General features: G+C 54.6%; 3 protein-coding genes across 6 annotated transcripts; 1 reads left to right on the forward strand and 2 right to left on the reverse strand.

Annotated features, from left to right (window-relative positions):
• Positions 1-1,734: 1,734 nt before the first annotated feature.
• LOC116799074 (ubiquitin carboxyl-terminal hydrolase 42-like) lies at positions 1,735-10,887 on the reverse strand. 3 transcript variants are annotated; one of them, XM_032711886.1, is made up of 14 exons: positions 10,858-10,887; positions 10,372-10,493; positions 8,572-8,633; positions 6,565-6,681; positions 5,782-5,982; positions 5,246-5,356; positions 5,071-5,173; positions 4,903-4,970; positions 4,676-4,746; positions 4,045-4,127; positions 3,689-3,803; positions 3,281-3,421; positions 2,992-3,092; positions 1,735-2,278 (listed from the first exon to the last, which is right to left on the reverse strand). In XM_032711886.1, exons 2-14 carry the CDS (start codon positions 10,401-10,403, stop codon positions 1,759-1,761), a joined length of 1,725 nt encoding a protein of 574 aa, XP_032567777.1. In that variant the 5' UTR covers positions 10,404-10,493; positions 10,858-10,887; the 3' UTR covers positions 1,735-1,758. The 3 variants fall into 3 exon arrangements, with proteins under 3 accessions (XP_032567777.1, XP_032567776.1, XP_032567778.1); XM_032711885.1 differs by having other exon boundaries at positions 10,366-10,493; XM_032711887.1 differs by lacking the exon at positions 8,572-8,633 and having other exon boundaries at positions 10,370-10,493.
• Positions 2,114-22,108, reverse strand: KLHL33 (kelch like family member 33). 2 transcript variants are annotated; one of them, XM_032711870.1, is made up of 7 exons: positions 22,016-22,108; positions 21,118-21,645; positions 19,977-20,910; positions 19,390-19,560; positions 18,247-18,822; positions 13,208-13,213; positions 2,114-2,124 (listed from the first exon to the last, which is right to left on the reverse strand). In XM_032711870.1, the coding sequence occupies exons 2-5, from the start codon at positions 21,638-21,640 to the stop codon at positions 18,252-18,254; spliced, it is 2,199 nt and encodes a 732-aa protein (XP_032567761.1). In that variant the 5' UTR covers positions 21,641-21,645; positions 22,016-22,108; the 3' UTR covers positions 2,114-2,124; positions 13,208-13,213; positions 18,247-18,251. The 2 variants fall into 2 exon arrangements, with proteins under 2 accessions (XP_032567761.1, XP_032567760.1); XM_032711869.1 differs by lacking the exons at positions 2,114-2,124; positions 13,208-13,213 and having other exon boundaries at positions 17,985-18,822; positions 22,016-22,107.
• On the forward strand, positions 12,643-15,872 carry GP1BA (glycoprotein Ib platelet subunit alpha). The gene is made up of 2 exons (XM_032711871.1): positions 12,643-12,988; positions 13,445-15,872. The coding sequence occupies exon 2, from the start codon at positions 13,448-13,450 to the stop codon at positions 15,560-15,562; it is 2,115 nt and encodes a 704-aa protein (XP_032567762.1). The 5' UTR covers positions 12,643-12,988; positions 13,445-13,447; the 3' UTR covers positions 15,563-15,872.
• Positions 22,109-23,970: the final 1,862 nt, after the last annotated feature.

Genomic DNA, 23,970 nt, shown 5'->3' on the forward strand with positions numbered 1-23,970 from the left:
ATGGAGCTTTGTACTGACATGAGCAGTCCAAGCGTTGTATGCTTGGCTAATCTTTTGTTTAAGGAAAGAGGAATACAATCCCAAGAGGCTCAGAGCCACCAGGAGGGAAGCCAGCAGTACTGAGCAGTACCACTGACCACCTACTCAAAATGGACCCCAACTCCAATCCATCTGTGGACTATTTAGGAGAGATACACCTAGCAAATAGGGGCCGAGTGCTCATTAATAAAAAAGTTATGTAATCAGGAACCAGAGAATGTTGATGCCTTTGTTTGTTAAAATGTTTCAATGGCGTAAAGCTTGGATGAGCGGGGAGCCGGCCTTTTGTGGGAACCACCCACTTTTCTGCTTTGGCAACTGAAATAAAGAAATAGAAATCCTTCGCCGCGGTGTGTGAGTTGGCGCTGCCCACCAAGGAAGGAGCACGCAGCGGGGACAACAGGTGGGGTCCGCAGCAGCTTCCCGTCCGTCCCTCCGCTCCACAACCCGTCCGTCCCTCCGCTCCACAACCCGTCCGTCCCTCCGCTCCACAACCCGTCCGTCCCTCCGCTCCACAACCCGTCCGTCCCTCCGCTCCACATCCCGTTCGCACCGCGCCGACTGCGCACCGTAGCTTGGAGGACGGGCGGCTCCAAGCGCGGCAGCAGCAGCACAGCGGGGCCCGGAGCTCCCCGGGCAGTACCGGGCCCGCGGGGGCGCAGGGGGGGCAGTCCCGCAGCTCGCCCGCCCCCCGCGCTGGCGGCGGGCACCGGGTGCCCGCTCCTCCCGGCCCTTCCTCCGCCGGCACCGCCCGCCCGGTACCGCGAAGGCCGCGGCTGCTCTGTCACCTGCGGGCGCGGGTCCCAGCGCCCCCGAGCCCCTGCCCCTGCCCGCCCGGAGCCGCCGCCCCCGGTCTTACATCTGGGAGCGGCTCGGCCCAAACGCGGCCGCCCGGGAGAGCCGCCCCAGCGCCACCGCGAATCACAGACAACCCAGGCGCCCCGGCCCGGCCCGGCCCAGGTGGGTGCCCCAGAGCCCTCCGCCCGCTCCCCCCGGCCCGGCCGAGCCCCGCACTGACCGCGGGTGCCCTCACGCTCCTCCCGCCGCCGCTCCTGCCCCGCAGCGAGGGCGCCGCGGTCGCCACGGGCGACGTCACGTGACGCTGTGGGGGCGGAGCCACGCAGCTCCTCCCGCGGCCCCGCCCCGTTCGCCCCGCCCCCCGGCGGCCGCGAGCCTATCGCACCCCTCCCTCAGCCCCCGCCCGCCCCCCAGCTCCTCCCACCGCCCCCTCAGCCCCGCCCACCTCTCCCTCAGCCCCGCCTCTCCCTCAGCCCCGCCCGCCTTTCCCTCAGCCCCGCCCACCTCTCCCTCAGCCCCGCCTCTCCCTCAGCCCCGCCCACCTTTCCCCTCAGCCCCGCCCACCTTTCCCTCAGCCCCGCCCCTCCCTCAGCCCCTCCACCGCTCCCGGTCGCAGCCGTTTGACAAACGGAATTTATTAAACCCAATTATTCAATGCACGCAGTCCCGGCGGCAGCGTCCCGGCCCCGCGGGGATTCCACCCATGCCCCCCGCGCCAGCCGTGCGAGGAGGCGGGCGGGTGGAGGGGGAGGCTTTCAGTGCCACTCGCGCAGGGAATGAGGGATCAGGGAGCGGGGTCGGGAATGGGTCGGGGAAGGTGAGGGTCGGTGGAACATCCCACACCGGGTATTTCCACCAATTGCCCCAAAACCTAAGAAGGAAACGCCCCGTAAATTATTCATGCAAGGCCAACAAGCGGTTTTAATCCTGGGTTTGGCTCTTCTGCCTGTTGATTCCAGGTGAATGTTTCCTCCTCTTCTTTGCTGACTGGTGGTAGTCCGTGATCTCCACGAACCGTCTGCGGAGGTTGTAGCCCTGCCGCAGTGATCTACCCTGTTCTCTCCGCCTTTGCCGTGGTTGCTTCTGAGCAGCGCCGGGTGCAGGAGCTCTCTGGCAGCTTCTTTTGGAGGCTTTTGAAGCTGTGCCATCCTGGGGAGCGTGGTCACGTCCCGGAGGACTAGTTCTCTTCCTTTTCCTCCCTGTTGAGTTGTCGTAGTCGGTGTTGTTGACAAACCAGCTGCCCCACTGCAGGGGTCTGCTCTGGGCCTTCTCCGTGGTGCTCTTCCTCTGGCAGCAAGTCCGTGTGGTCCTGTCGGGCAGACCCTGTGGTCCTGCAGAACCTGCCTCCTTGCTGCTGCCCTCACTCTCACTTGGGAGGGAATGGGCATGGGAGGGTGTCAGTGAGGAAGCCTCCATTTCTCTCATTTTCAAATCAGAGCATCTGGAGAAAAAAAGAGTGACCTCTGTTTAGGGCATTCCTTGCAGACTCCTCTGGGATTCAGTAGTTTTGTTGGAGCAGTTTTTACAACAACTTTACCAAAGTCACCAACGGGAAATTCGACTGGGGTCTTCCCACCAGGTCTGCCATTGTCAGAGCAAGTCCTCATCTCTATACCCTCTATGGCCTCCAGTTCACAGAATCCTAGAAAGGTTTGGTTTGGAAGGGTCCTTCCAAACCCCCTACCATGAGCAGGGACATCTTCTACTACACCAGGTTGCTCCAAGCTATCCTTCCAGGGGTGGGGCAGCCACAGCTTCCCTATTTCAGTACCTTACCACCCTGACAGTGAAGGATTTCTTTCTAATATCTAATCTAAATCTTCTCTCTTTCACCTTGAAATTTTTACCTCTTGTCCTATCACTATATTCCCTGAGAAAGAGTCCCTCCCCATCTTTCCTGGAAACCCCTTTAAGTCCCCTTCTCTATGTGAGCCAGTTTCAGAGGGTAGAAAGGGAGCAGTTCACATAGGGCAGCAAACCTAAAGCCCAGCAAGGGAAGAGAAGGACTGGTGTGGGGTAGTTCAGAATTGACAGCACTGAAGGATTCAGGGAGGAATTGTCTCCTATGGCCCTTCTCACATTCAGGAGGGTGAGAAGACAAACAGCAGATCCAGGAAAAGGAAACACATTTGAACATGTGACACTGGTTATTACCTGGCATAGAACAGCAAATAGGCTTGCTGCCTGAGAACTGCGTGGATGCCACAGTTGTCCACAGACTCATCATCCATCTTGTACCACAGTCCATTGCTGGCCTGCAAAGGAAGGCACCCATCTCTGGAGAGGAACTGCAGGGTTCCGAACCAAGACCACACCGAAACAAACCCAGTCCAGCCGCAAAACAGACCTTCTCCCCCAAACCCCGGCTGCTGGTAACACTAATGGGAAAGTTTGTCTTCCCCAGCACACATTTTTCCCCTTCAGGAGGGAAGCTGGTCTTTACCTTTGTGTAGCAGAAGAAGTGTCCGTCAAGGCAGGTGTCACCGCTGTGCACCACGACAGCGTATAAGGAGTAGAGGAGGGGTTCTCCAGCCATGTCAGACATGTATGGCAGAAGATCCAAGTACTCAGGATACTCCACAAACTACAGAGGGACCAAGTGGGTCAGAAATTATCCTGAACTACCATATTGAAATAGCCTTCAGCACATGATGGTTTGGGTGGCAGGAAACAGTTCTCAGCCAAAGCAGCTCTGTCGGAGCAGAGTTCAGGCTGGTCTTCCCACAGGAACTCTCCTCTCCCCAGAAGGGAACGTGAAAAAAACCAAAATCAGCAGCTTCTGGAAGAGTGTACTGCTTTGGGGAATGTCATGCTCCAGGAAGAGCAGGTTGCCCTGCAGTTGCATACGCACCGTGCTGATCTTCTTGCCAGTGTGATCAGCAGCCCTTTCCAGACACACTGTGAAGACCTTGGGCACATGATGGACTGTAACTCTCTTAGAGATGGTAACCTCCTTCTTCTCACACCTTGAAACCAAGCAGAGAGCCAAGTGCTGAAATGAACCCCATCTTGCCCCAGCAGGGCCAGACAAGCTTCTGTGTCTCATATCCTTACAGTATTTTAAGGCTATTCCGTGCCATAAGGTGATATTAAAAAAAGCTGCACCTCATTATTCTGCATTAAACCTGCGTGAGAACGTGATTCTCTGTGATGACATGCAGCTCCTTCACACTGGAAGTGTTAATATGTCATTAGAAATTATCTTACTTGCTACATTTGAAGCAGTTTCCTCCATCCAGCTCCTTGGGTGTCGCAAAGTCCTCCAGAGCTGCAGTGAGGGATGAGATTTCCTGGAGGGGGGAGAAAGGAGCCGCTGAGCTGCGGGAAATGCCCTCACCCAAACAATTCTGAGGAGTCAACGTGAAAATCCAGGCAGCTGATGCTGAGGAGACCCACCAGGACCCCACGGGAAGTGTCCAGAAGGAGGCAGAAAGAGGGTGTGGTGCTGGACATTTCCCTCATGTCCCCGGGGTTCCTGGGGCCATCCAGAGCTTTCTCTCTGTGCCACCACTCAGCTCAGCTACTAATGGTGTGCAGGGCCATCAGTAGTGAAAACTGATTCAACCCATCAGCCTGGGAACCAGAGAGGTGTGAAGGAGGGCGAAGGGAAGGAGGAGGAGAGTATGTCAAGGGCTCAGAGGGGATAATGCTACTTGTGCAGCTTAAAGCCAGCACCATGTGGAAACCAGTGGCCTCTGCAGAAGGATGTCCATTCCCCTTCCCACCCACCACAAAGCTCCCTTGAGCTCACAGGATCCACTTTTCAGACAAATGGTTCCGTTCTGGAAAGCTACAGGGACCTTGGAACCCCTTGAAGCACAACTGCAAGCCCTCTTACTTTGATATCCAAAAGGATATGCAGGAAGGCCTTGTAGGAATCAGAAACTGCTTTGCACCTCAAGCATGTGACTGGAAGGAAAATCAAAATGCTAAGTGAAGGAGGAAGTTAGTTGACAGTGGCAGTTTATGCTCTTGGTACCCACTATGCCAGTCACAGGACCATGCTGTTTATCAGACAGAAGGGCAAAACCAACACCAAGGGGAGCAATAGTTGTGGAAATGTACCTCTGGATTTCAGCAGGCCCCCAAATATTTGATGAACAATTGTAGTTGTTTGAAAAGAAACGTCCAAGCTGGAAATAAATGGCAAGGAAGAGAGTTATGGGGTTTCCTAGCACATCAAGGAGTCCAACAGGCTTGGGAACATCGAAGAGGTTATTTACTTATGCTTACTTGCTGCTTCCAATCAGACAGGCTCTCTGCATGGCCTTGAGAGCACAGCATAAGAACTCAAAGGCGTCTCCGGCCGTGTCAGGCTCAAATTCTTCTCCTATGACTAAGAAAGAAGTTAATGGTTCTCCCCTGCAAGAAGGGGATAGGACCTGTTGAAGTGCCTGAAATGACTTACGTTTGAGGTCCTTGATGACAGCCCTAGGCCAGATGGCACTGGCTGAGGAACGCAGGACCTTCCTGACATGTGCTTCCATGATGCACATCATGCAGAAGCCTTGCTGAAAACCTGAAGAGGAAGGGAGGGAAGTTCCTGGGGTTAGCAAATCACACCCAGCGGTGGGAAACCTAATGGAGATCCTAAAGTTCTAAGAACAGTCTTCACTCCTCCTGTCCCAAGGTACCAATGTCCCAACGAGCCCAGGACATTTTAGTGCACAGAAGATGTTCTTCAGAGGGAGGCTAAGCTGGCACAAGTTTTCAGTGCAATGAGCCAAGAGGGTTTAACTTGCAGGGACAGAGACACGGGGCTGGAAAGAGGTGCCCTCCTGAAGATGGACACACCTCAATAGGATAAGCATCTTCTAGCTCGTGTTCAAACCTCATGGGGCTGCCAAAGAAGGGTTGCTCTTCTCCTAAATGAAATTCCAGATTCTGGGGATCCTTGGGATGTGCTCAAGAGATTTACAAGGAGCTGTTCCTAAAAGTACTCACACAACCTGCTGTGCTCACGAGAGAGCAGGTAGTTGGCCAGAGGGGGGGTGTATGTCAGGCACTGCAGGATGACATTGATGTAGCAGGTACTGCCCAGGTTGCGGAGTCCCGGCCCAGGTCTCTGTCTTTGCTGCCAGTCCATGCAAATCTCCTCTGGGGCAAAGGGGATCCCTTGTGCCGGAGTCATTCCCTTGGCAATGACTGCAAGGAAATTACATTTGAAGAGATTTGACAGCATTGTTGCTTGAAAGTATATTCAGATCTTGAGTTTTCTATGGGAGCACCGAGGACAACAGCTCTAACCTCAACCCAGAAACACTGGGAAAGTCTAACACCCCACTAACATCTGCTGGCAGGAAAACAGTTTTGGGAAACAGTCTGTTCCACTGCTTAGTCTGCCAAAAGTCCAAAAAAGCCACACTGATTTCTGGCCCTCAGGCTACCTCCTTTTCCCTCTAGAGCCTTGGATTATCAGGCCAAGTCTTCCCTTTTCCTGACTGTAATGTGAGGAAGGCAAGGAAGCACCGAGCAGAGACCCCGTTGTGCATGACAGCTCTTTCTGTGAGCACTGTCCTCTTTCGAAGTCTTGTGAACAGTGGCAGAATAACCAAATGCATTTTCTTGTGTCTAACCAAGACCACCTGCATCAGTCTGGCTGCTCTCAGGAAGTACCCAAGATCTCACTCTGGGTTGTCAGCCCGTTGATGCCCAGGGATGAAGCACCAGCCACGTTGTCTGTGGGCATTCACAAAGTTCAAGCCTGATGGTAAAGCTGATACTCACAGGACTTGTTGCCTGTTGTGAGTGTTGCTCCTCTCACAAACAGATGGAAAAGCTCTGGATAACAAAGGTTGTCAGATCCTCCTTCCAGAAAGATCAGATCAGCACTAATCCCATCACCTGTTGGGAAAGAACATAATTGTAGCTCAACAATTAAAAAACCCCAAATGTGACCCACAGAATGGCTTCAGCTATAAAAAGGGTTTCATTGGTGCTTGTAGCTGCTGCCAAAGACAAAGAATGCTTGGAGAAATGCAGGCACACAAGCAGCAAAGAAAGGAGCTGGGTTATCTCGAAGGCCAGCTCAGTCCAACTGGCTTTTGCTGGCCTGCTTCTCAGGATACCAGGCATTGGGCAGGTGAAGTCCAAATTGCTGGACAGGTGCCACATCTCTGCCCCTTTGTGACGTGAGGCTGCAAGGGGCCATGTCACCCTGTGTCCACAGAACCCTGTGGCTGCCACAGCCTGGGCACCTCTCACACTTGGAAGTCACTGGACCTCCCCTGGCAAAGGTCTGTTCATCCATCAGCAGAGCTCCTGGCTCTCCCAGCAGCTGCAGCAGCTGGAGGAGTTGGAGGCTGCTGAGGGCTGTGAGCCTGGCCACTGCTTTGGTTGGCTCACTCAGTGTTCTGGGGGCTTCTGTTTCATTCTTCCCAGGTACTGGAACGTGTCCTTGAGACTTGTGTCCAAATCACCTGGGCTCTTACGGCTCATTTCCAATGTATTTTCTCTACCCTCAGGGTCAGCTTCAGGCTGACCCTGAACTAGCAGTACCAAAGGAACACCTTCAGCAACTGTGCTGGGTGCCAGGCCCCCACCCAGCTGCTCTCTCACCCTGGCTTGCTCATCTCATTAAAAAAGCTCCAGGATTCTTTGGAAGCCACCTGTCAGGAGAGCGTGTTGGAATACAAAGCCTCATTTTAGGGTGTAAACTCACTGAGGGCTCAAAGCCTTATGTTCTTCGTGTCCAAAGCCTCATTTGGAAGGTGCAAAAACTGATTTCTAGGGTGTAAAATCCCATTTTTAAGGCCATACCTTTAGTATCCATATATTGTAGTAACCATAGTCCTTTCTCAGGACATAACAGTTTCATTGTTAGGGCCCAAGAACTCCTGGTTTTAAGTCCAAACCCTCCTTGTTTAGGCACAAACCCAAGACTCATCTGAAGGGTTCAGAGTGTCATTTTGAAGGCCACAAATCCTGTTTGGAAGGTCCAAAGCTTCATCTGTAGGGTCCAAAGACTCATTTGTGGAGTCCAAAGCCCTCCTTAGAGAGCCCAAAGCGTCGGTCATTCTTGGGCCCAAACCCAAAGAATGGCCAACCTCAAAGGATGCTTCAGTACCACAAACTGTGTTTGCCCCCTGCAAAGCTCTGGAGGCTTAAAAGAAGGCTTTGAACCTGCCAGTTTGCAAACTAAGCCCTAAAGAGGAAGTTTTGGTCCCAGAGAGATTCTGTGGAAGCTAAAAGGGGAGTTTGGGCCCAAGAATGACCCTTTGGACTCTCTAAAAAAAGGCTTAGGACTCTATAAATGAGCCTTCACCCTACAAATGAAACTTTGGACCTTGCAAATCAGGTACTACAGGTAATAAAGGTAATATAAGGTGGGTTGGAAGACAAGAAATTAGGATTTTGCCCCTAAAGTGGAAGCTTTAGGGACAAAATAATTAATAGGTGAGATACTACAAATGACCCTTTAGACCTGCAAAGGAGGTGAACCTACTGGTTCCTCTCCCATCCCAGGAAATGAAGCTTTAGGCTGCCCAGGGAAGGTAAATGCCAGCAACAGCTTTCTGTCCTGGTTCCTTTTGTGTGGAAGCAATCCCTGGACATGTTCAATTTTGGACCTCAGCTCCTAATTTCTGAGGTGGTTTCCTGAAAGTGGAACGGGATCTTTTGAGGTGGGTTTCTTGCTTTCTGAGGGGAGCAAAGGGAACTGCAAGCCAGTGCTCCATAGCCAAGGGGACCTCCCACCCCTCTGGGTGGATGAGGAGGATACAGGTGCTGTCCCACCTTGTGCAGCAAGAGCTGTTGTTGGACGTAGCCAGCCACTGTGTCCCAGGCAGCCATTTGCTCTGGAAAGCAAAGGAAAAACCAAGTTTCACTCTGTATCTGCTGGGTCTCAACCCTCCAACCCCCCTGGGCATTGGCACTGGGCGCTGCTGTCCCCAGCACTGCTGTCCCCAGCCCCACGTGGGGATACCCTCGGGGTGGCTGCAATCCCACTGCAGTCCCCCAACACTGCAGTGGTGGGTCCTGGGGACACTCCTGTGGTGGCTGCAGGTCTCTGCACCTCCAGGGGTGATGCTGGGCATCACAAAGGTGGGCTCTACCCCCTCCCACAAGTCCATCTTGGTCTGCCTCACACTGGTGGGGTTAATCCTCAGCGGCAACAGCCACGACAGACATTCTGCAGCCCTTAAAACCCGAAGCTCCCCGTTTCAATTGGGAGGTAGAAATGCCACAGCTTGCCCAAAAAGCTGTTGAAGCTGAGCCACCTGCAGCCAGACTGCCTGGGCTGACACAGGGGACACCCACACTGTCCCAGAGGAGGAAGGATGAGCACTCTCACCCTGCTCTCAGGACCTACTTTACTCATAAGTGCGTGAGGAAACGGGTCTTGAGGCTCCAGAGAAAGCTTTGAGCTGGCCCAACTGCAGGTGGAATCCTAAAGATGGGGCTTTGGTCCCTGACAGGGAGGCTTTGCAAACTAAAAAGGAAGGTTTGGGGCCCAAAAATGAGCCTTTGGACTGTATAAATAAGGCTTTGGACCTCGGGCCTTAAAAATGATGCTGTGGGACCTCTAAATCAGTCTTTGAACTTTAAAAGCGTAAACCTTGGCACTTATAAATGAGGATTTGTAGATTAAAAACAGGATTTTGGACTTTAAATTGGCTACTTGTTCGCCCAGATGTGGGCTTTGGTGATTTAAAATGTATTTTGGTCTCCATACTTTTGAGGATTACATCATATAACTAGGGTTTGTCCTTGAAAAACCTGGGGTTGAGTCTGAAAAATGATCCTTTGGATCTTGAAATTGTGGTTTGGGCTCTACATTTTTTTTAATAGTTTTTTTGTTTGTCGTTGAGATTGTTTGTCACAGATTCTGACCCTAAGAATGAGGGGTTTTGGCTGAAAATTGGTGTTATCAACCCTGTTCTCAGCACAAATCCAAGATACGTCCCCCATACAAGCTACTGTGAAGAAATTTAACTTTATCCCAGCCCAAACTGGGATACAGTTTGGTTTCCAATAACTAATAGGAATCACTTATGGATGAAATTTCTTGTTTTCACAGGTCAACAGCTGGCAACCCTTGCTCTTTCCTCTACAGCTAATATGCAAAAGCCCCACATCAGGGATTTAAGAACACATGCCACATACCCCCCAACCCCACCCCCACCTCTCCCAAATGCAAGAAACAGTCAAACATTGACAATCAGACTCTTCTGAGATGGGAACAAATTATAACTTTATTTATAATAATATATAGTTATTACAGTGTAATTACTATAAACTCAATAAAAGCAAACCCATACAATAGGGAATCTCTTCATGTAGAGAAAACAGGATCTGCAACTTGGCTCTCAGCAAAATCAACCCCAAGACCAAACCCAATAGAATGATCTTAAAAATCACTATTTTTGGAGTTTGAACCCCACGTCCCAGCAGGCCTAAAAATGTAAGTCTGCTTTGGGACAGATGCATTAAAATCTAACCCCTCAACAACAAAAATTAACAACAGCTTTAACAAGATAGAGTCTGAATGCCTCTGTAAACTAATATCCATACAAAAAGTTCACACACTGACACCCCTCAGAAGGAATCCAATGCTTCATACTCATGTAGCTTCTCCTCTGCTGGCAGCTGTGACTGCTCCAGCCAGGACTCTGCTATCACTGATGAGTTCTTCAGGGTGTTAGCATTGGAGTATTCTGGAAACACCACAAATGCAGAAAAAAACATTAGTTAGTTCATAAGAATGGATGTTAATGTGTAATTACACGGCACTTCAGAGAACTGCTTTACAGATCTAAAAGCCAAATTTTATGTGTGACTTTGAGCTTTTGCCACCTCAACACTCTAACAACACCTTTCAAGAAACCTTCAGGATTGATAACCAGACAAAGGCAGCAAGATTATTCTCACTTTTTTAAATAGCTTGAATGCCAAGGGGAAAATGGTCTGAAAAGTCAGAAAAGGAGTCTCCTAACGCAGGAGGTTCTCTCCTGATCTGTCTTAAGTTACTTTTGCTTCTATTAGGCTACAAAACCAGTAGATCTTTGGAGAAAAACAAACCTCTGCAAAGTCTCACTTGCATAATCCAGATTAAAGTCTGACTTGCTCATCCTGCAACAAAAAGGCACTTGGCTACAACATGAAAACGTTGTGCCAGTGCTCTGGGCCCACTGCATTGTAACCTCACGTCACAGAACCATGGAACCATAGAATGATGGAATCATCATGGAAGCACTGAACCACAAAGTCATAGAAAAAAGTCTCCTGAGTTGGAAGGGACCCATCTGGGTCATCGAGACCAACTCCTGGCCCTGCACAGGACACGCCAACAATCCCACCCTGTCCCTCAAAGCTTTGTCCAAACACTCCTTGAGCCCTGGCAGCCTTGGGGATGTGACCAGTGCCCTGAGGAGCCTGGGCAGTACCTCACCACCCTCTGGGGGAAGAGCTTTTCCTGATGTCCAACCTAAACCTCCTCTGACACAGCTTCATGCCATTCCCTCAGGTCCTATCTCTGCTCACCAAAGAGAACACCGACTTTGTGGATTCCCAAATCCTGCACCAAATCCTGTGCTCCATCCCTGGCTGTTGATGTGCTGACAACCTAGAGGAAATTCTGGGCTGTTTCCTGATAGCACTCAGACTTACCCAGGGGATTTCCATTAGACACAGAGCTTAAAATATCTTTTAAAAGTATAGTGCAAACACAAGAGAGCTCGATGATGGGTGGGAACTGGCATGGACAGTGTCCTTCTGCAGAGGCCATGGCAGTGGGCTCCATGTAGGTGCTAGGGTTGAGCTGGACAAGCACACACCATCCTCTTTGCATGCTGATGCACTCTGATCCCTCTTTTGTGCTCCCTCAGTACAATCTGATCCTTGGCTGGTGGGTTGTTTTCATCATGAGTGACTCTGCACACCTTCAGTAGCTGAACTGTGTGGTGCCACAGAGATGCAGCTTTTGATGGCCTCAAGAATCCCTGGGAAATAAGGAAACGTTGGAAGTTGTTTCTCCCTGCTGGTGGGAACAGGCACTGGGGTTCTGCTGTCACAGAAGCTGGGGGTGTGCTCCTGGTGGGGTGCAGCTCCCTTACCTGAGTCTTATGGTTCCTCTCTTGACCCCTCAATGGGGGGGCTTTGCCTTTCTCCCACCCAGACTGTGCTGCCAGCTCTTAGGAAATGGGGATACCACAGCACATAAGTTCCCCTCAACCCATCAGGGCAGTTTTCTTGCAGTTACAGGTTTTAAAACAACCCAGCAAAGAAATTTTCCAAGGGCACCTCCCCAGGGAAAGCTCAGGATTGAGCTCTCGTTTCTCTGTGGGTTGTGTCTGTCCTCAGCCAGGCACACAGTAGCTTTCAGACAAGGAATGGGACTATTCCAGGCAGAAGGGAATAACAGGATCCAAACTCTTGGTTTTTTAAAGGCAATTATGTGGAAAATGTGAAGTTGGAGCCTCCTTGGTCACTTATCCTTTGGTTTCCGGGCTCTCCTCTAGTCTGAATCTTGCAACATTTTTTTGTTGAGGCATAAAAATGAAGTGGAGGAAGCAGATCTTCCTCACCCTCAGCTCATTTTATGACCACCTCAACCCCCTCTCAGAAGCCAAGGCCAATGCTGACACCATTGGACGTGTTTAGGTCCTTCCCATTTCCACTCCAGAAGCCAATGGAATTATTTTCCCCTGCTTCTACAGGTCCTATGGGGGAAAAACAACTTGAGTAGCAAGATGAGCAGGATCCAGTGTAGGGCCACAACCATTTGCTGCTGGGGCAATACCTGCTGATCCTCTGTGTGCACACAAAGGCTGCAGTTGACTTAGGTGCTGAAATAAAGTTGAGAATTTTCCAAGGAGATGGTGGTGTAGCAGTGAGGTCAGTGTGAGGGCCGTGTGGAAGGGCAGGAGATGGGTTTGGCTGCTCAGGAAGCCACAGCTCCCTTCCCACAGCTGGGGATGCTGATAGCGGGCTGGGCAGCCCCCTGCTATAGCTGCCCCAGAGCAGTGCCTGGGCTGTTGCAGGAGGAGGCAGAGCAGCAGGAGAGCAAACACTGGAAGATCTGCAGTTGAGTCACAGTGTCCACAGGGGTGCCACACCAAGGAAGTACATCTGTGCATGGGAATCTCTTTTCGGATGATTTGTGCTCCTACCTTGTGAATCCAAATCCAGCAGAGGGCTCAGCTGGTGTCAGGTAAGAGCATACTCAGGGAGCCTCTTTGACCACACGGTTTGTCTGGGTTGGGCTGGCTGTGGGTGCACTGGGACAAGAACAATGCAGAGCTGTGGCTTTTGAACTGGTGAAGACAGAAATGCTACCTGAGAGGAGGAGGCACCGCTGCAGTGAGGCCCATGAGGCAGGTTCTGACCCCCCTACAGAGGAGAGCAAGGTGACCAAAAGGGCAGAAATGACATCTCCTTGCTGAGCCTGCTGTCCTCCAAGGACAAGGTGATGGGGTGGGTGCTGTCAGTAGGTGTGAGATTCATCCCTCCCTTCCACTCTCCTAGGGAGGAGCTGTGGAGCTCAGAGGGTCCCAGGGGGTCTGTCAGGGGATGCCAGCTCTGCTGCAAATGGTGCTTGCACAGGAAGAAAGGCAGTGTGTAGGTGCATGCCTGCCCATACTCATGCCCCTCGGCTCTCCCGCTCCAGGCCATGCAAGTCCCTGCCCTGCTCCTGCTCACCCTTGTGGCCCTGATGCCCCCAGCCCAGGCCTGCCCCTCGGAGATGAACAAGGTCAAGGACCTCCTGGAGGTGAACTGCACAGGGAAGGCTCTCAGCACAGTGCCCCCAGACCTGCCTGCAGACACGGGCATCCTGCTGCTCAGTGCCAATCGCCTGCTGTCCCTCTCCACTGCTGCCTTCCTGCCCCTCACCCAGCTGCAGGACCTCGACCTGTCCTTCAACGGGCTGGTGACTCTGCACACCGGGGACCCGCTGCCATCCCTGAAGGAGCTGATCCTCTCCCACAACAACCTGGGAACCCTGCCCGACCTGCAGGGCCTGCCTGGGCTGACCCGCCTGGCCGTGGCCAACAACAGCCTGGTGACACTGGCCCCAGGGGCTTTCCGCACCGTGCCACAGCTGCAGGACCTGGACCTGAGAGGCAACCGGCTGAGGACACTGCCCCAGGAGGCCTTTGCAGGGCTGGGGGCACTCAAGGACTTGGACCTCTCAGACAACCTCCTGGAGGAGCTCCCCAAGGAGCTGCTGCAGGATCTGCAAGAGCTGGAGACCCTCTGGCTCTCGGGGAACCTCCTGCGCACCCTGCCCACCAACTTCTTCCCTGAGGGGCACCTCTTCATGTACGTGTTCCTCACCGAGAACCCCTGGCACTGCGACTGTGACCTGCGCTACCTGCGGGCCTGGATCCGGCAGAACGACGGCAGCGTTTACCACCCGGAGCGGGGCCTGGAGGAGACCAAGGTGGAGCTGGCCCCCAGGAAGGTGCTGTGCCACAGCCCCGCTGAGCACCAGCAGAAGCCTGTCATTGACTTCCAGCCCGACTGCGGCAACATGGGGGATGCAGATGAGGGCGGAGAGGATGACTATAATTATGGGGAAGAAACAGTAGAGAAAACTGCCTTGACCACCTTACCCCCACATCCACCCATCCCCGAGGAGCACACCACTATGCCCCACGCTGTTACCCAGCCTCCCCTCCCTACCACCAGACCTTCCTTGAGCACCCCTGGTACCTCCACCCTTGCCCCAAGCACTCTGCTTGTGGTGCCCAAAAGCACCAGAGCTCCCAGCACCACCACTCCTGGACCATCCAGTCCTACCATCATACCCACACAGACCCCCAGCACTGCCACTCTCACTGCTGCTCTTACCAGCACCCTGCACAGACCCATCACCCCTGTCTCTGCCACCTCACTGCCTACCCCTGTGAGCAGCATCCCTCCCAGCAACAGTGTCCTGCCCCAAACCACCCTTGCTGACAGTACTACCTCTGCCACTCTCGTGGCGTCCACTGGCACGTTTCTCACCAACTCCACAGCAGTGCCTTTGACTGCCAGGCTAGAGGCCTCTTCCACTGTTAGATCTCCATCTCCTCCTTCCATGTCAGCCACCACCATGCTTTCCACTCGTGCCCCAACACCACCAGCTCCCCTGGACACCACATGTGTCACCCAACCCGCCCGTTCCCCCCCAGCTGCACCTCCTGCCCTCTGCCCGTGCTCCATCCCAGGACAGGCAGCGCCGGTGCTGCCTCTGCAGGCAGGTGGGGAGGGTCCACAGTGGGGGCAGTGGCTGCTGAGGCACTGCTGCCTCCTGCACTGGGTGCTCTACCTGGTTTCCTTGGCTCTGCTGGTCCTGACCATGCTGTCTCTAGCAGGCTGGCTGGCTTGGATGTGCCTGGTGGGACAACCCTTCTGGCACCGGTCCCTGCAGACCCAAGAGGTGCAGTATCCACTGCTGGGGTGCAGGGAGTCAGCAGGAAGCCCTGTGATGCATCTCAGCAGCTTCAAAAGCCCCCTCCAGCGCCCCACGTTCTGCACCATCAAGGAAGTAGAGCTGTGCCCTGAGGTCACCTACTGCACAATTAAAGATCTGGGCATACAGCGCAGTCCTCCTGCAGGTTCCTCCTTCTGCACCACAAAGGAGCTGTGGGTCCACCACAGTCCTCCTTCAGCCAAGCCTTTCTCCAGGAACCTGATGGTCAGAGACCTCAGCTTCCTGAGGACCCTGTCTGCTTACAGCCTGGACAGAGGTGTCAGTGCCATGGGTCATGTCAGAGTGAAATATGCTGGCAACACCATGTAAATGCTTCTGTATGCTCAGAGAAAGAGATGGAGGGTTGTGGCTCTGCTTCATGTGAGCTTGTTTTACATGGGAAAGATCTGCTTACCCGGAGGGAAGCTATTCAGCTCCTTCCTCTAGTATTCTCCAGCAGCCTGAGGTTTCTAGAGCTAAAATAACTACTTGGGTGTTTGGCAGGGGAAGATAATGTCCTAAATTGGTCAGTGATAGTCTGGAGCTGCCAATGCCTGGTTTCAGGGTGAGGGAGGGCAAGCAGAGCTTCTGTTGTGCTCTGTGTCCCAACTGCTTCTGTTCAAATGATGCATGCAAAGATGTGCTACTTCCCACTCAGTACCACGTTCTTAATCACATAATAAATATTCTGTGCTTGAATTTCAAAGGAGTGCTGGTTTTATTTCATTGGACCTGCCACAGTCCTGGCAGGGCACAGTGAATGACAAATTTGCCTTCAGTACTTGGAATAGTGAAGACAGAGGAAAAGTCCATGGAATCATAGAATCATTGAATATCCTGAGTTGGAGGGGACCCCCAAGGATCAAGTCAAACTCTTGGCCCTGCCTGGAACACCCCAACAATCCCACTCTGTGCCTGAGAGCATTGTCCAAACACTCCTTGAGCACTGGCAGCCTTGTGGCCATGACCACTGTCCTGAGGAGCCTGTTCCAGTGCCCAAACACCCTCTGAGGGAAGAACCTTCTCCTAATCTCCATCCCAACCTCCTCTGATGCTGCTCCAGCCATTCTCTAGGGTTCTGTCACTGGCCACAGAGAGCAGAGCTCAGCGCCTGCCCCCCCCTCTTGTGAGGAAGTTGCAGACCCCAGTGAGGTCTCCCCTCAGTGTCTTCCAGTGTCCACCTCTTGCTGAACAAGCCAAGTGCCCTCAACTGCTACTCATGCCCTTCCCCTCTAGACCCTTCCCCATCTCTGTGGCCTCCTTTGAATGCTCTCTCATAGCTTTAGATTCTTGTATTTTGGCCTCCAAAACTACACAGTTATACCTGGATTCCTGACTTTTGCCCCAAACGTGTGATTCTTCCCTGTAGTGCTGAATCACACGGGAAAAGCCTCCTACTGGCAAGTAATAAGTTAAGGAAGGTGTTGGTGACCCACCATGGGAGTAGGACCCAAATGGGAGAGTAGGATAGGAGGCCTTGGAGGACAACGGATGTGACTCGTAAGGGATCACAGTAGGACAAAGCATTCAGGGACTGGCATAACTTTGTGACCAACTGTGCAGATGTCACATAAACATTTTGGGAGGTGTGAAAAAGAGACAGTGGTCATCATTGTGGGGATCAAATGGCTGGCCCCAGCACTGGTGCACAAATGCAACAGCTGGATCCTGTGGATCACTTTTGCAGCCTGAAATGCTGCTGCAGTTTGAGCTGCCCCAAAAGTATTATCAAACTGCTGTGGGTCAGTGTGGCCTTCTGCCAGATTGACCACTTGGTCTAGGTAGCACAGGAACACGTGCCTGTGCTTGGCCAGCTGGGATGAGCACTCCCCCATGTCAGTGTGTCTGCTGGCCAAGCTCTGGTTGTGCAAGTGAGTCCATGGACACGCACACGCTGTGTTTGTGAGCAGGCACTTGTCTGTCTCTTGGTGGTGTCCTCCAACCACACTGTCCTCTCTATTCCTGTTTCCTGGGATGACACCAAGGTGAGCAGCTCCTGTGCTGTCATGATCTGCAGCATGAACAAGGCCCCAATGGTGCCAGTGGGGGACAGACTGGCTGGGGAGCAGAACTGTGGAAAAAGACCTGTGTGTCTCTGTGGACAGAAAGGTGAACAAGGTTCAGCAATCCACCCCGCAGCAAAGGGAGTGATGGAACCTGGGCTGGGTTAACAGGGTTAACAGCAGACCAAGGGGAGTGATTATGCCCCTCTGCTCAGCACTTATTAGACTACACCTAAAATACTATTTTGGGGAGCCATGAGAACCTCCCCACCTTCCCCTACATGTCTGAGGCCACCCAATTCCCTCCCCAAAGGTACCACTGGTACCCCAGTACCTCCCAGAATCTGCATTACCTCTGCCTCTCCTTGCAAGTCCTCCCTGGAATTCTCTCACTTCTCCACACAGCACTCCAGGTCACTCCAGGAATCCAAAACCACACAGGAACCCCGAAGCCCCTAGGACCCCCTACTGTACCCTGTCTATTCCACCATCAAATTCCCCAAACCTTGGCACCTCCAGGACTCTGTTCCCTCAGGATCCTCCATGCCCTCCTTTCAATCCTGAGACACAGCCCCCCTACCCCACACCAGTGAACACAGGCACCCAGAGCCCCAGTACCCACCACACACTTCCTGGTCCCCACCACCCATCCAGGACACTCAGGTCATTGGTCTCCTGCTCTCCTCCTGTTTCTTGTAACAAGCACTTGGATGTCTGGGTTCCCCACCAGAAACAAGCAGATCCAGACAAGCAGTTCAGGAGCCACTTTTATTCAGCTCGGGGCTGGGGGGAAACTGGGGGGGTGGAGTATTCCTGGAGACACAGGGCTACAGCATGGGGAATCTTTGTGTTCCACGGGATCGCCACAGTCTAGGTCACGTACCCTGGGGGTGAAGGGTTGATGGAAACCGAGGGAAGAACCCACTCTGAGGGAGGGATCTGGGCACTTTTGTCCCATATTGATGCTACCTGGGGATCCCAGTATGGGGTGCACAGTTTTTAAGCCCTCCTAAGTATTATTGGGAGTTTGAGGTGATCTCACAGGGGTCCTTAAGGCAGTTGGGGCCCCGCAAGGCAGTGGGTACAGTGAGGACACAGGCCTGTAGGTCAGTATAGGCATGGGGCAAGGTGCCCCGGGTGATCCAGCGCCGGGCACCCGGCTGGTAGGCGTGGATCAAGTGTGTGTCCTGGTAGGTCTCATGACTGTACCCTCCCAGTACAAGCAGTTCCCCTCCCAGCACAGCTGCACCCCCGACTACATGGGCACGGGGCAGGGGGCTGAGGACAACCCAGGTGTTCTGCTTGGGGTTGTAGACCTCAAAGGTCAGCTGGTCCCTGTAGCCAGTGCGCCCAGCCCTCTCACACAGGCCCCCAGCCACATAGAGCTGCCCACCCGCCTGCTCCATGATGTGGCCGGCTCGCTGGCCGTTCATGGGGGCCAGGAACGTGGCAGATGCACCCGGGACGTAGCGCAGCAAGGACGCCTGGCACTGGCACGCTTCATCACAGCCACCCGACACGTAGAGCGCGCCGTCCAGGGCACACGCCGCGTGCCCACACAGAGCCATCAGCAGGGGCTGGCACCTCCTGGGCAAGGAGAGAGGGAGGGGGGAAGGGCAGGTTAGGCAGGGCTGTCCCACAGTGACTGACCACCCAGGGGTTCCCCAGCGAGCCGTGTCTTCACTGCTCAGCAGACAATGCTCGCCAGCACCCAGTGAGCCCAAGTGGGCAACTTCAACTGACACAGAACAGATACCCCAGGGACATCACTGTTCAACACTTTGCAGTCCCCACACCATTGGTCAACCCACAGTGAACCCCCTCAATGAATAACATCGGCCAACACCCAACAGAGCACTCCATGAACATTCTGCCAGTGAGATAATCAAACTATCTGTCCCATTGGCAGATGGCCAACAGACCTCCAGTAAACACCACTGGCCAAAAACTCATTTGCCACCCACTAGGCAACACCAGCCAACACCCAGTCCCCAAGGGACACAGTTGCTCAGCACCCAGTAGACCCCTCCCAAAGGCCACTGGAGGCCCATCCTCCACTGGAGGCTCAGTGACCCAAAGCACTCAGTGGGTACCACAGCCAAGGCAAGAGGGTCTGAGGCAGAGGGAAGCAGGAATCTGCTGGAGCGGCCTCACCTCCAGGTGTCATTGGCCAGGTCATAGCTCTCCACAGTGTCTGTGCAGTAGAGCTCTCCTGAGCTGCCCCCCAGGGCATAGATGAAATCCCCAAGTGCCACGGCAGCAAAGCAGCTCCGTCCACATGTCATGCTGGCCAGACGCTCCCAGGAATCATCCATAGGCTGGTACCTGGGTTTGAGAGGCAAAGAGGCAAGAGACTACCTGTTACCCACCACCCCAAAAGCTCATGTTGGCACCGTTTAGGGCAACAACCCACTTACAACCTGTCAGTCCCAGAATGCCTTGGGGTCACATGGTAGCCTTGTGTGGGAATATCCCCTCCTTCAGGGCAATACCAAACCCGTGACGACCTGAGGCATCTCCACATGGGAGCCTCACAGCCTCACCCCCAAAAAGCATATAACACCCAAGAGTAGGAGGGCACCTCTCACCCAACCCATCCCAGAACACCTTGGGCCCACTTGACCAGCTGCAATGCCTCAATATCTTGGGTCCACGGGCCAACTCTAGCTCCACCAACACCTCCTCTGATCCCGCGATGTCCTGGTGCCACACGGCAGCTCCAAGTCCTCTATAGCTCTCACCTGTAGACACTGGTCAGGGTGTCATGGACCCCGTAGTAGTGCTTTCCACCCAGGACGTAGAGATTGTTGCCCACCACAGTCACAGCGTGGCGGAAGCGTGGGCCATCAGGAAGGTGTCCCAGTGCCCGCCACTCAACCCGCTTCACCAGCCCCACGGCGCTGAGGTAGCGATCTGCAAACCAGAGGTGTCTGCTGGGCTTCCGGGCAGCCAGGTTGCCCGTCACTTTGTCTCCACCACAAACCACCAGCACCTCTTGCAAGGAACGTACCCGGCACGGCAGCTGAACCGTGGGGGCGAAACTTGATACCACGAGCTCGCGGAGGACCTTGGGGTCAGCCACCCCTGCAGTCACTGATGGGACCTTCTTCAGCTCCAGGCCAGACATGAGGGCAAAGCGGACAGACGACAGGACCTCCTTGGCTAGATCCTCCTGGCCATCTCCATTGGCCATAAGCCACCGGGAGGCCGCTTCCAAGGCTTCCAGTTCATGGAGGACATTGAGACCATCAGAGCGGAGGAGGCGAATGAGAAGGTGTGCAGGCAGATCCAGGAAGGCCGGTGTAGCCACCACACTGGGGAAGGTGGCCAAGATGTAGTTCTCTGCTGCTTGGCCCACCTCCTCCAGTCCATAAGCCACAGCAAAGGCCAGGACGTCCGGGACAGTTTCTGGAGTCAGGCCATGGGTGAAAACATCCAGGCAGAGAGTGAGGAGCCCCCAGGCCTGGTAGCGCAGGGAGGTCTCAGCTGCCTCCAGGACCGTGGGCCACGGCCCTGCTACAGCTCCTGTGTAGGCAAAGGAGAGGAGGAGGCGCAGCTCGGCCGGGGACAGCCCTGTGACCAGTGGGGCAGCAGGGTCATGGGTGGCCTCCCGCATTGGGCAGGTGAAGAGGGCTCGGAAGAAGTCACAGGAGCAGCTCAGGGCCAGGCGCTGAACTATGGGGAAGGAGGAAGAATGGTGGAGGGCAGAGGGGGACCCTCTGCACTGTGCAGCCCCCGAAACTCAGGTGTCCTGTCCCTGTGCCCACCAAACTCCCAACTCTGCCAACGGGAGCAGCCCTGCAGGCACCTCTAGAGCCTCATCCCCACCAGGGAACTTGGCTATCCCAGAGTGCCCTGTCCCCCTCCTCACCCCCAGCTCACCTGGAATGACCTCGTCCCCTGCCTGGAGCTGGAGGTCACAGCCCAGGCCCTTGGCATGGAGCTGCTCCATGGCTCTTAGTGTCTCCCACTGCTCCTCCAGGGCCTCAGGTCCCTCCTCCTTGGGGTCAATCTCCAGTCGCTGGGCACAGGTAGCCACCAGCCGGGGGGCCCCCAGGGCCCGGGCAGCCTCCTCCACCTCCTTCTCCTGGCCACGGGGCACAGTTCCCCGATAGGCAAAGGCGAGCACGGCCCGCCAGCCCTGCAGTGTGGCCCCAGGTGGCAGAGGGACATGGGGTGGGGAGTCCTGGCAAAGCTCTCTGGTCCTGCCCTCCAGGAAGCGGAGGAAGAAGGAGCTGATGGAGGCCAGGACCACAGCATGAGCCTTGTCACCCTCTGGTCCCACGGCCACATCCACCAGCTGTCCCACGGTGCGGAGGTTGTCAGCCATAGCCAGGAACTGTCCAGCATGGGCCCCATCCCGCAGGCTCCACTGGGTTGGGGCTGATCCCTCTGCAACCCACATCTTGCCTGTGGAAACACATGGAGAAGGAGGTCAGGGTGCTGTCCCCATAACTGGAGCCTCTTGCCCATGGCAGGAGTCCTGGCTGGAGGTGTGGGGTCCTGCCACTGGCACTGCGCCATAGTAAAAGCCACTGGATCCACCACCAAAGCCTCTACCCCACATCCAGGGCCACCAGGCTCTGCTACTGCCCCATCACTGAATCTGATGCTCCTTGGCAAAACTGCAGCCCCATAGTTGAGACCAACAGTCCATTTCAATGCCCCACAGCTGAGCCTGATCCCCTCATCTGCCCCATCACTGAACCTTCAGCATGAAGCTACTGCCCCACAGCCAACGTTGCTGCCCCACAGCCCAAACCTCTGTCCCCAGTCAGACCTTCAGTCCTAGAGCAGACGTGACCAAGCCCTTCCTCTGCCGTTGCCCCATAGTTGAAACTAGTGATGCTCCAAGAACAACAAAGCTGCTGGCCCCTGACACAGCTCCCAGCAAAGGGCCTGTCACACCTGGGTGGTGCACGGCAGCACCTGCCCGTCGTGTGTCACACTGCCCCTCATGTCACACTGCCCGTCATCGCACATCCCGACACGTCGCCCCGAGGGTTGTCTGTGACAGGTTTTTGTGTGTCCTGCTCCCCCGCCCCACGGGTTGCCGAGGTGTGCTGGCTCCCGTGGCACACACTGCGTCACACACGGTGCTGCACCGCCCGCTGTGGCCCCCACACCCCCCGTGTCGCTCGCTGCCTGCGCGGTGCCGGTGTCGCGTGTCCTCGCTCTGCAGCCCGGCAGGACCGTGTGCCGTGTCCGGCGCTGCTGCGTGGCGTGGCATGGCATGGCACGCTGTGCCCTGCACCCGTCCCCCCTTACCGCCTGCTGCCGCGCCGGGAAACTCCTGTGACCCCCCAGGAATGCGCCCAGTTAATTATAGCCCGGGCGGGACACGTGGCCCCAGGCAGGAGCTGGGAGAGGCTCGGGCAGAGGGAGGTCCAAGGCCCCGAATCCTGGGCTGGGGCAGTGGGGTCAGCGGGTTCCCTGAGGACAAGCAGCAGGGCCAGCTGAAGCTGCCAGGAGCTTCTGTAAACCCAGGGTTACCCTGGGCAGGTCCTGCTGGAGGTCTCTGGCCCATCAGATCCCTCTATAAATCTTGTTCACCTCCAGAGCCCAGGGTGAAGCAGGGCCTCCTCAGAAGTCCTTGGGTGGGAGACAGACAACCCTCCTGCTCCCCCATCCCCATGGTGAGGGGTGAAACCTCTGCCACCACCCACTGTGCTTCTGAGCTGCAGCCCAGCCCCACTGACCCACACACAAAGGGCTGGGGGTACCAGCCCCAAGGGTACATGGGGATACCAGACCTTTGGCCCAGCCAAGTGCCCCCAGGATGACCCTGCACCCTGCCCAGGACCCCACCTGCCCACAGAGAGCACATACCGGAGCAACACAGCCTGCTGTGGCTGTGACTGTGTCCCTCCTTATCACTGTCCCTTCCTCTTTGTTCTCTGGTGCCCCAATCTCCTTGTCTCCTGCTCCCTCACCTCACACCCCCACATCCCTGTCCCACACCTGTGTCCCCCATACCCACATTCTCTGTCTCCATAACTCACACACCCATCCCCTAATGTCCCATCTCTGTACCCCAGTATTCCCACGTGTCCAGTTGAGTTGTAGTCCCAAAGATGTTTTCACAGCCTCTCCAAGTCCATTTTTCAGCATTTACCTACCCTGCCTGCCAGGTTTTTTTCCTTCTATCTAGTTAGAATTTCCTTACCTTCAACTTGTGCTTGTTACTTCCCACACTTTGCTGCACACCTGAGCCTGCCCTTTCTGCAGCCATTAGATCAGCCCTTAACCTTCTTTTCTCCAGGTGGAATGATCCTGTTCTCACCTCTCCTTGTGCATCCTGTGCCTTCATGCTCTCCACCTTCTTGCTGGGTTTGCTGGACACAGTTCAGTTTGTTCACAGAAAATTGAACCAGACACAGCTATAAGCAACCTGCTCCAGTTCTCAGATGGCATCCAAGGGTCCCTTTCAGCTTCAGATGTTCCTCAATTCCAACCCTGAAGCTGTTGGCTCCGCACTTCCTGAAATGCTTTTTGGACAAAGCCCCCAGGCTCACAGACACCTTGTTGTGGGCAACCCACACCTCCTTCCTCACCCCACCTTCCCCATCCTCAGCCCAGAGCCAAAGCACCACTGCAGAAGCTTCGGCTCCAGACCCTCACAGATGGGCTCAGTGTGGTGCAATCCCAATCCCTGTCACAAAGTCCTGCAGGACCCGCTGGAGACTACAAGGATCACCCTGAAGCTCCAGTGCAGCCCCCACATCTGTGCTCACA

Source organism: Chiroxiphia lanceolata, chromosome 27 (genome assembly GCF_009829145.1).
Source record: "Chiroxiphia lanceolata isolate bChiLan1 chromosome 27, bChiLan1.pri, whole genome shotgun sequence".
Lineage (NCBI taxonomy): Eukaryota > Metazoa > Chordata > Aves > Passeriformes > Pipridae > Chiroxiphia > Chiroxiphia lanceolata.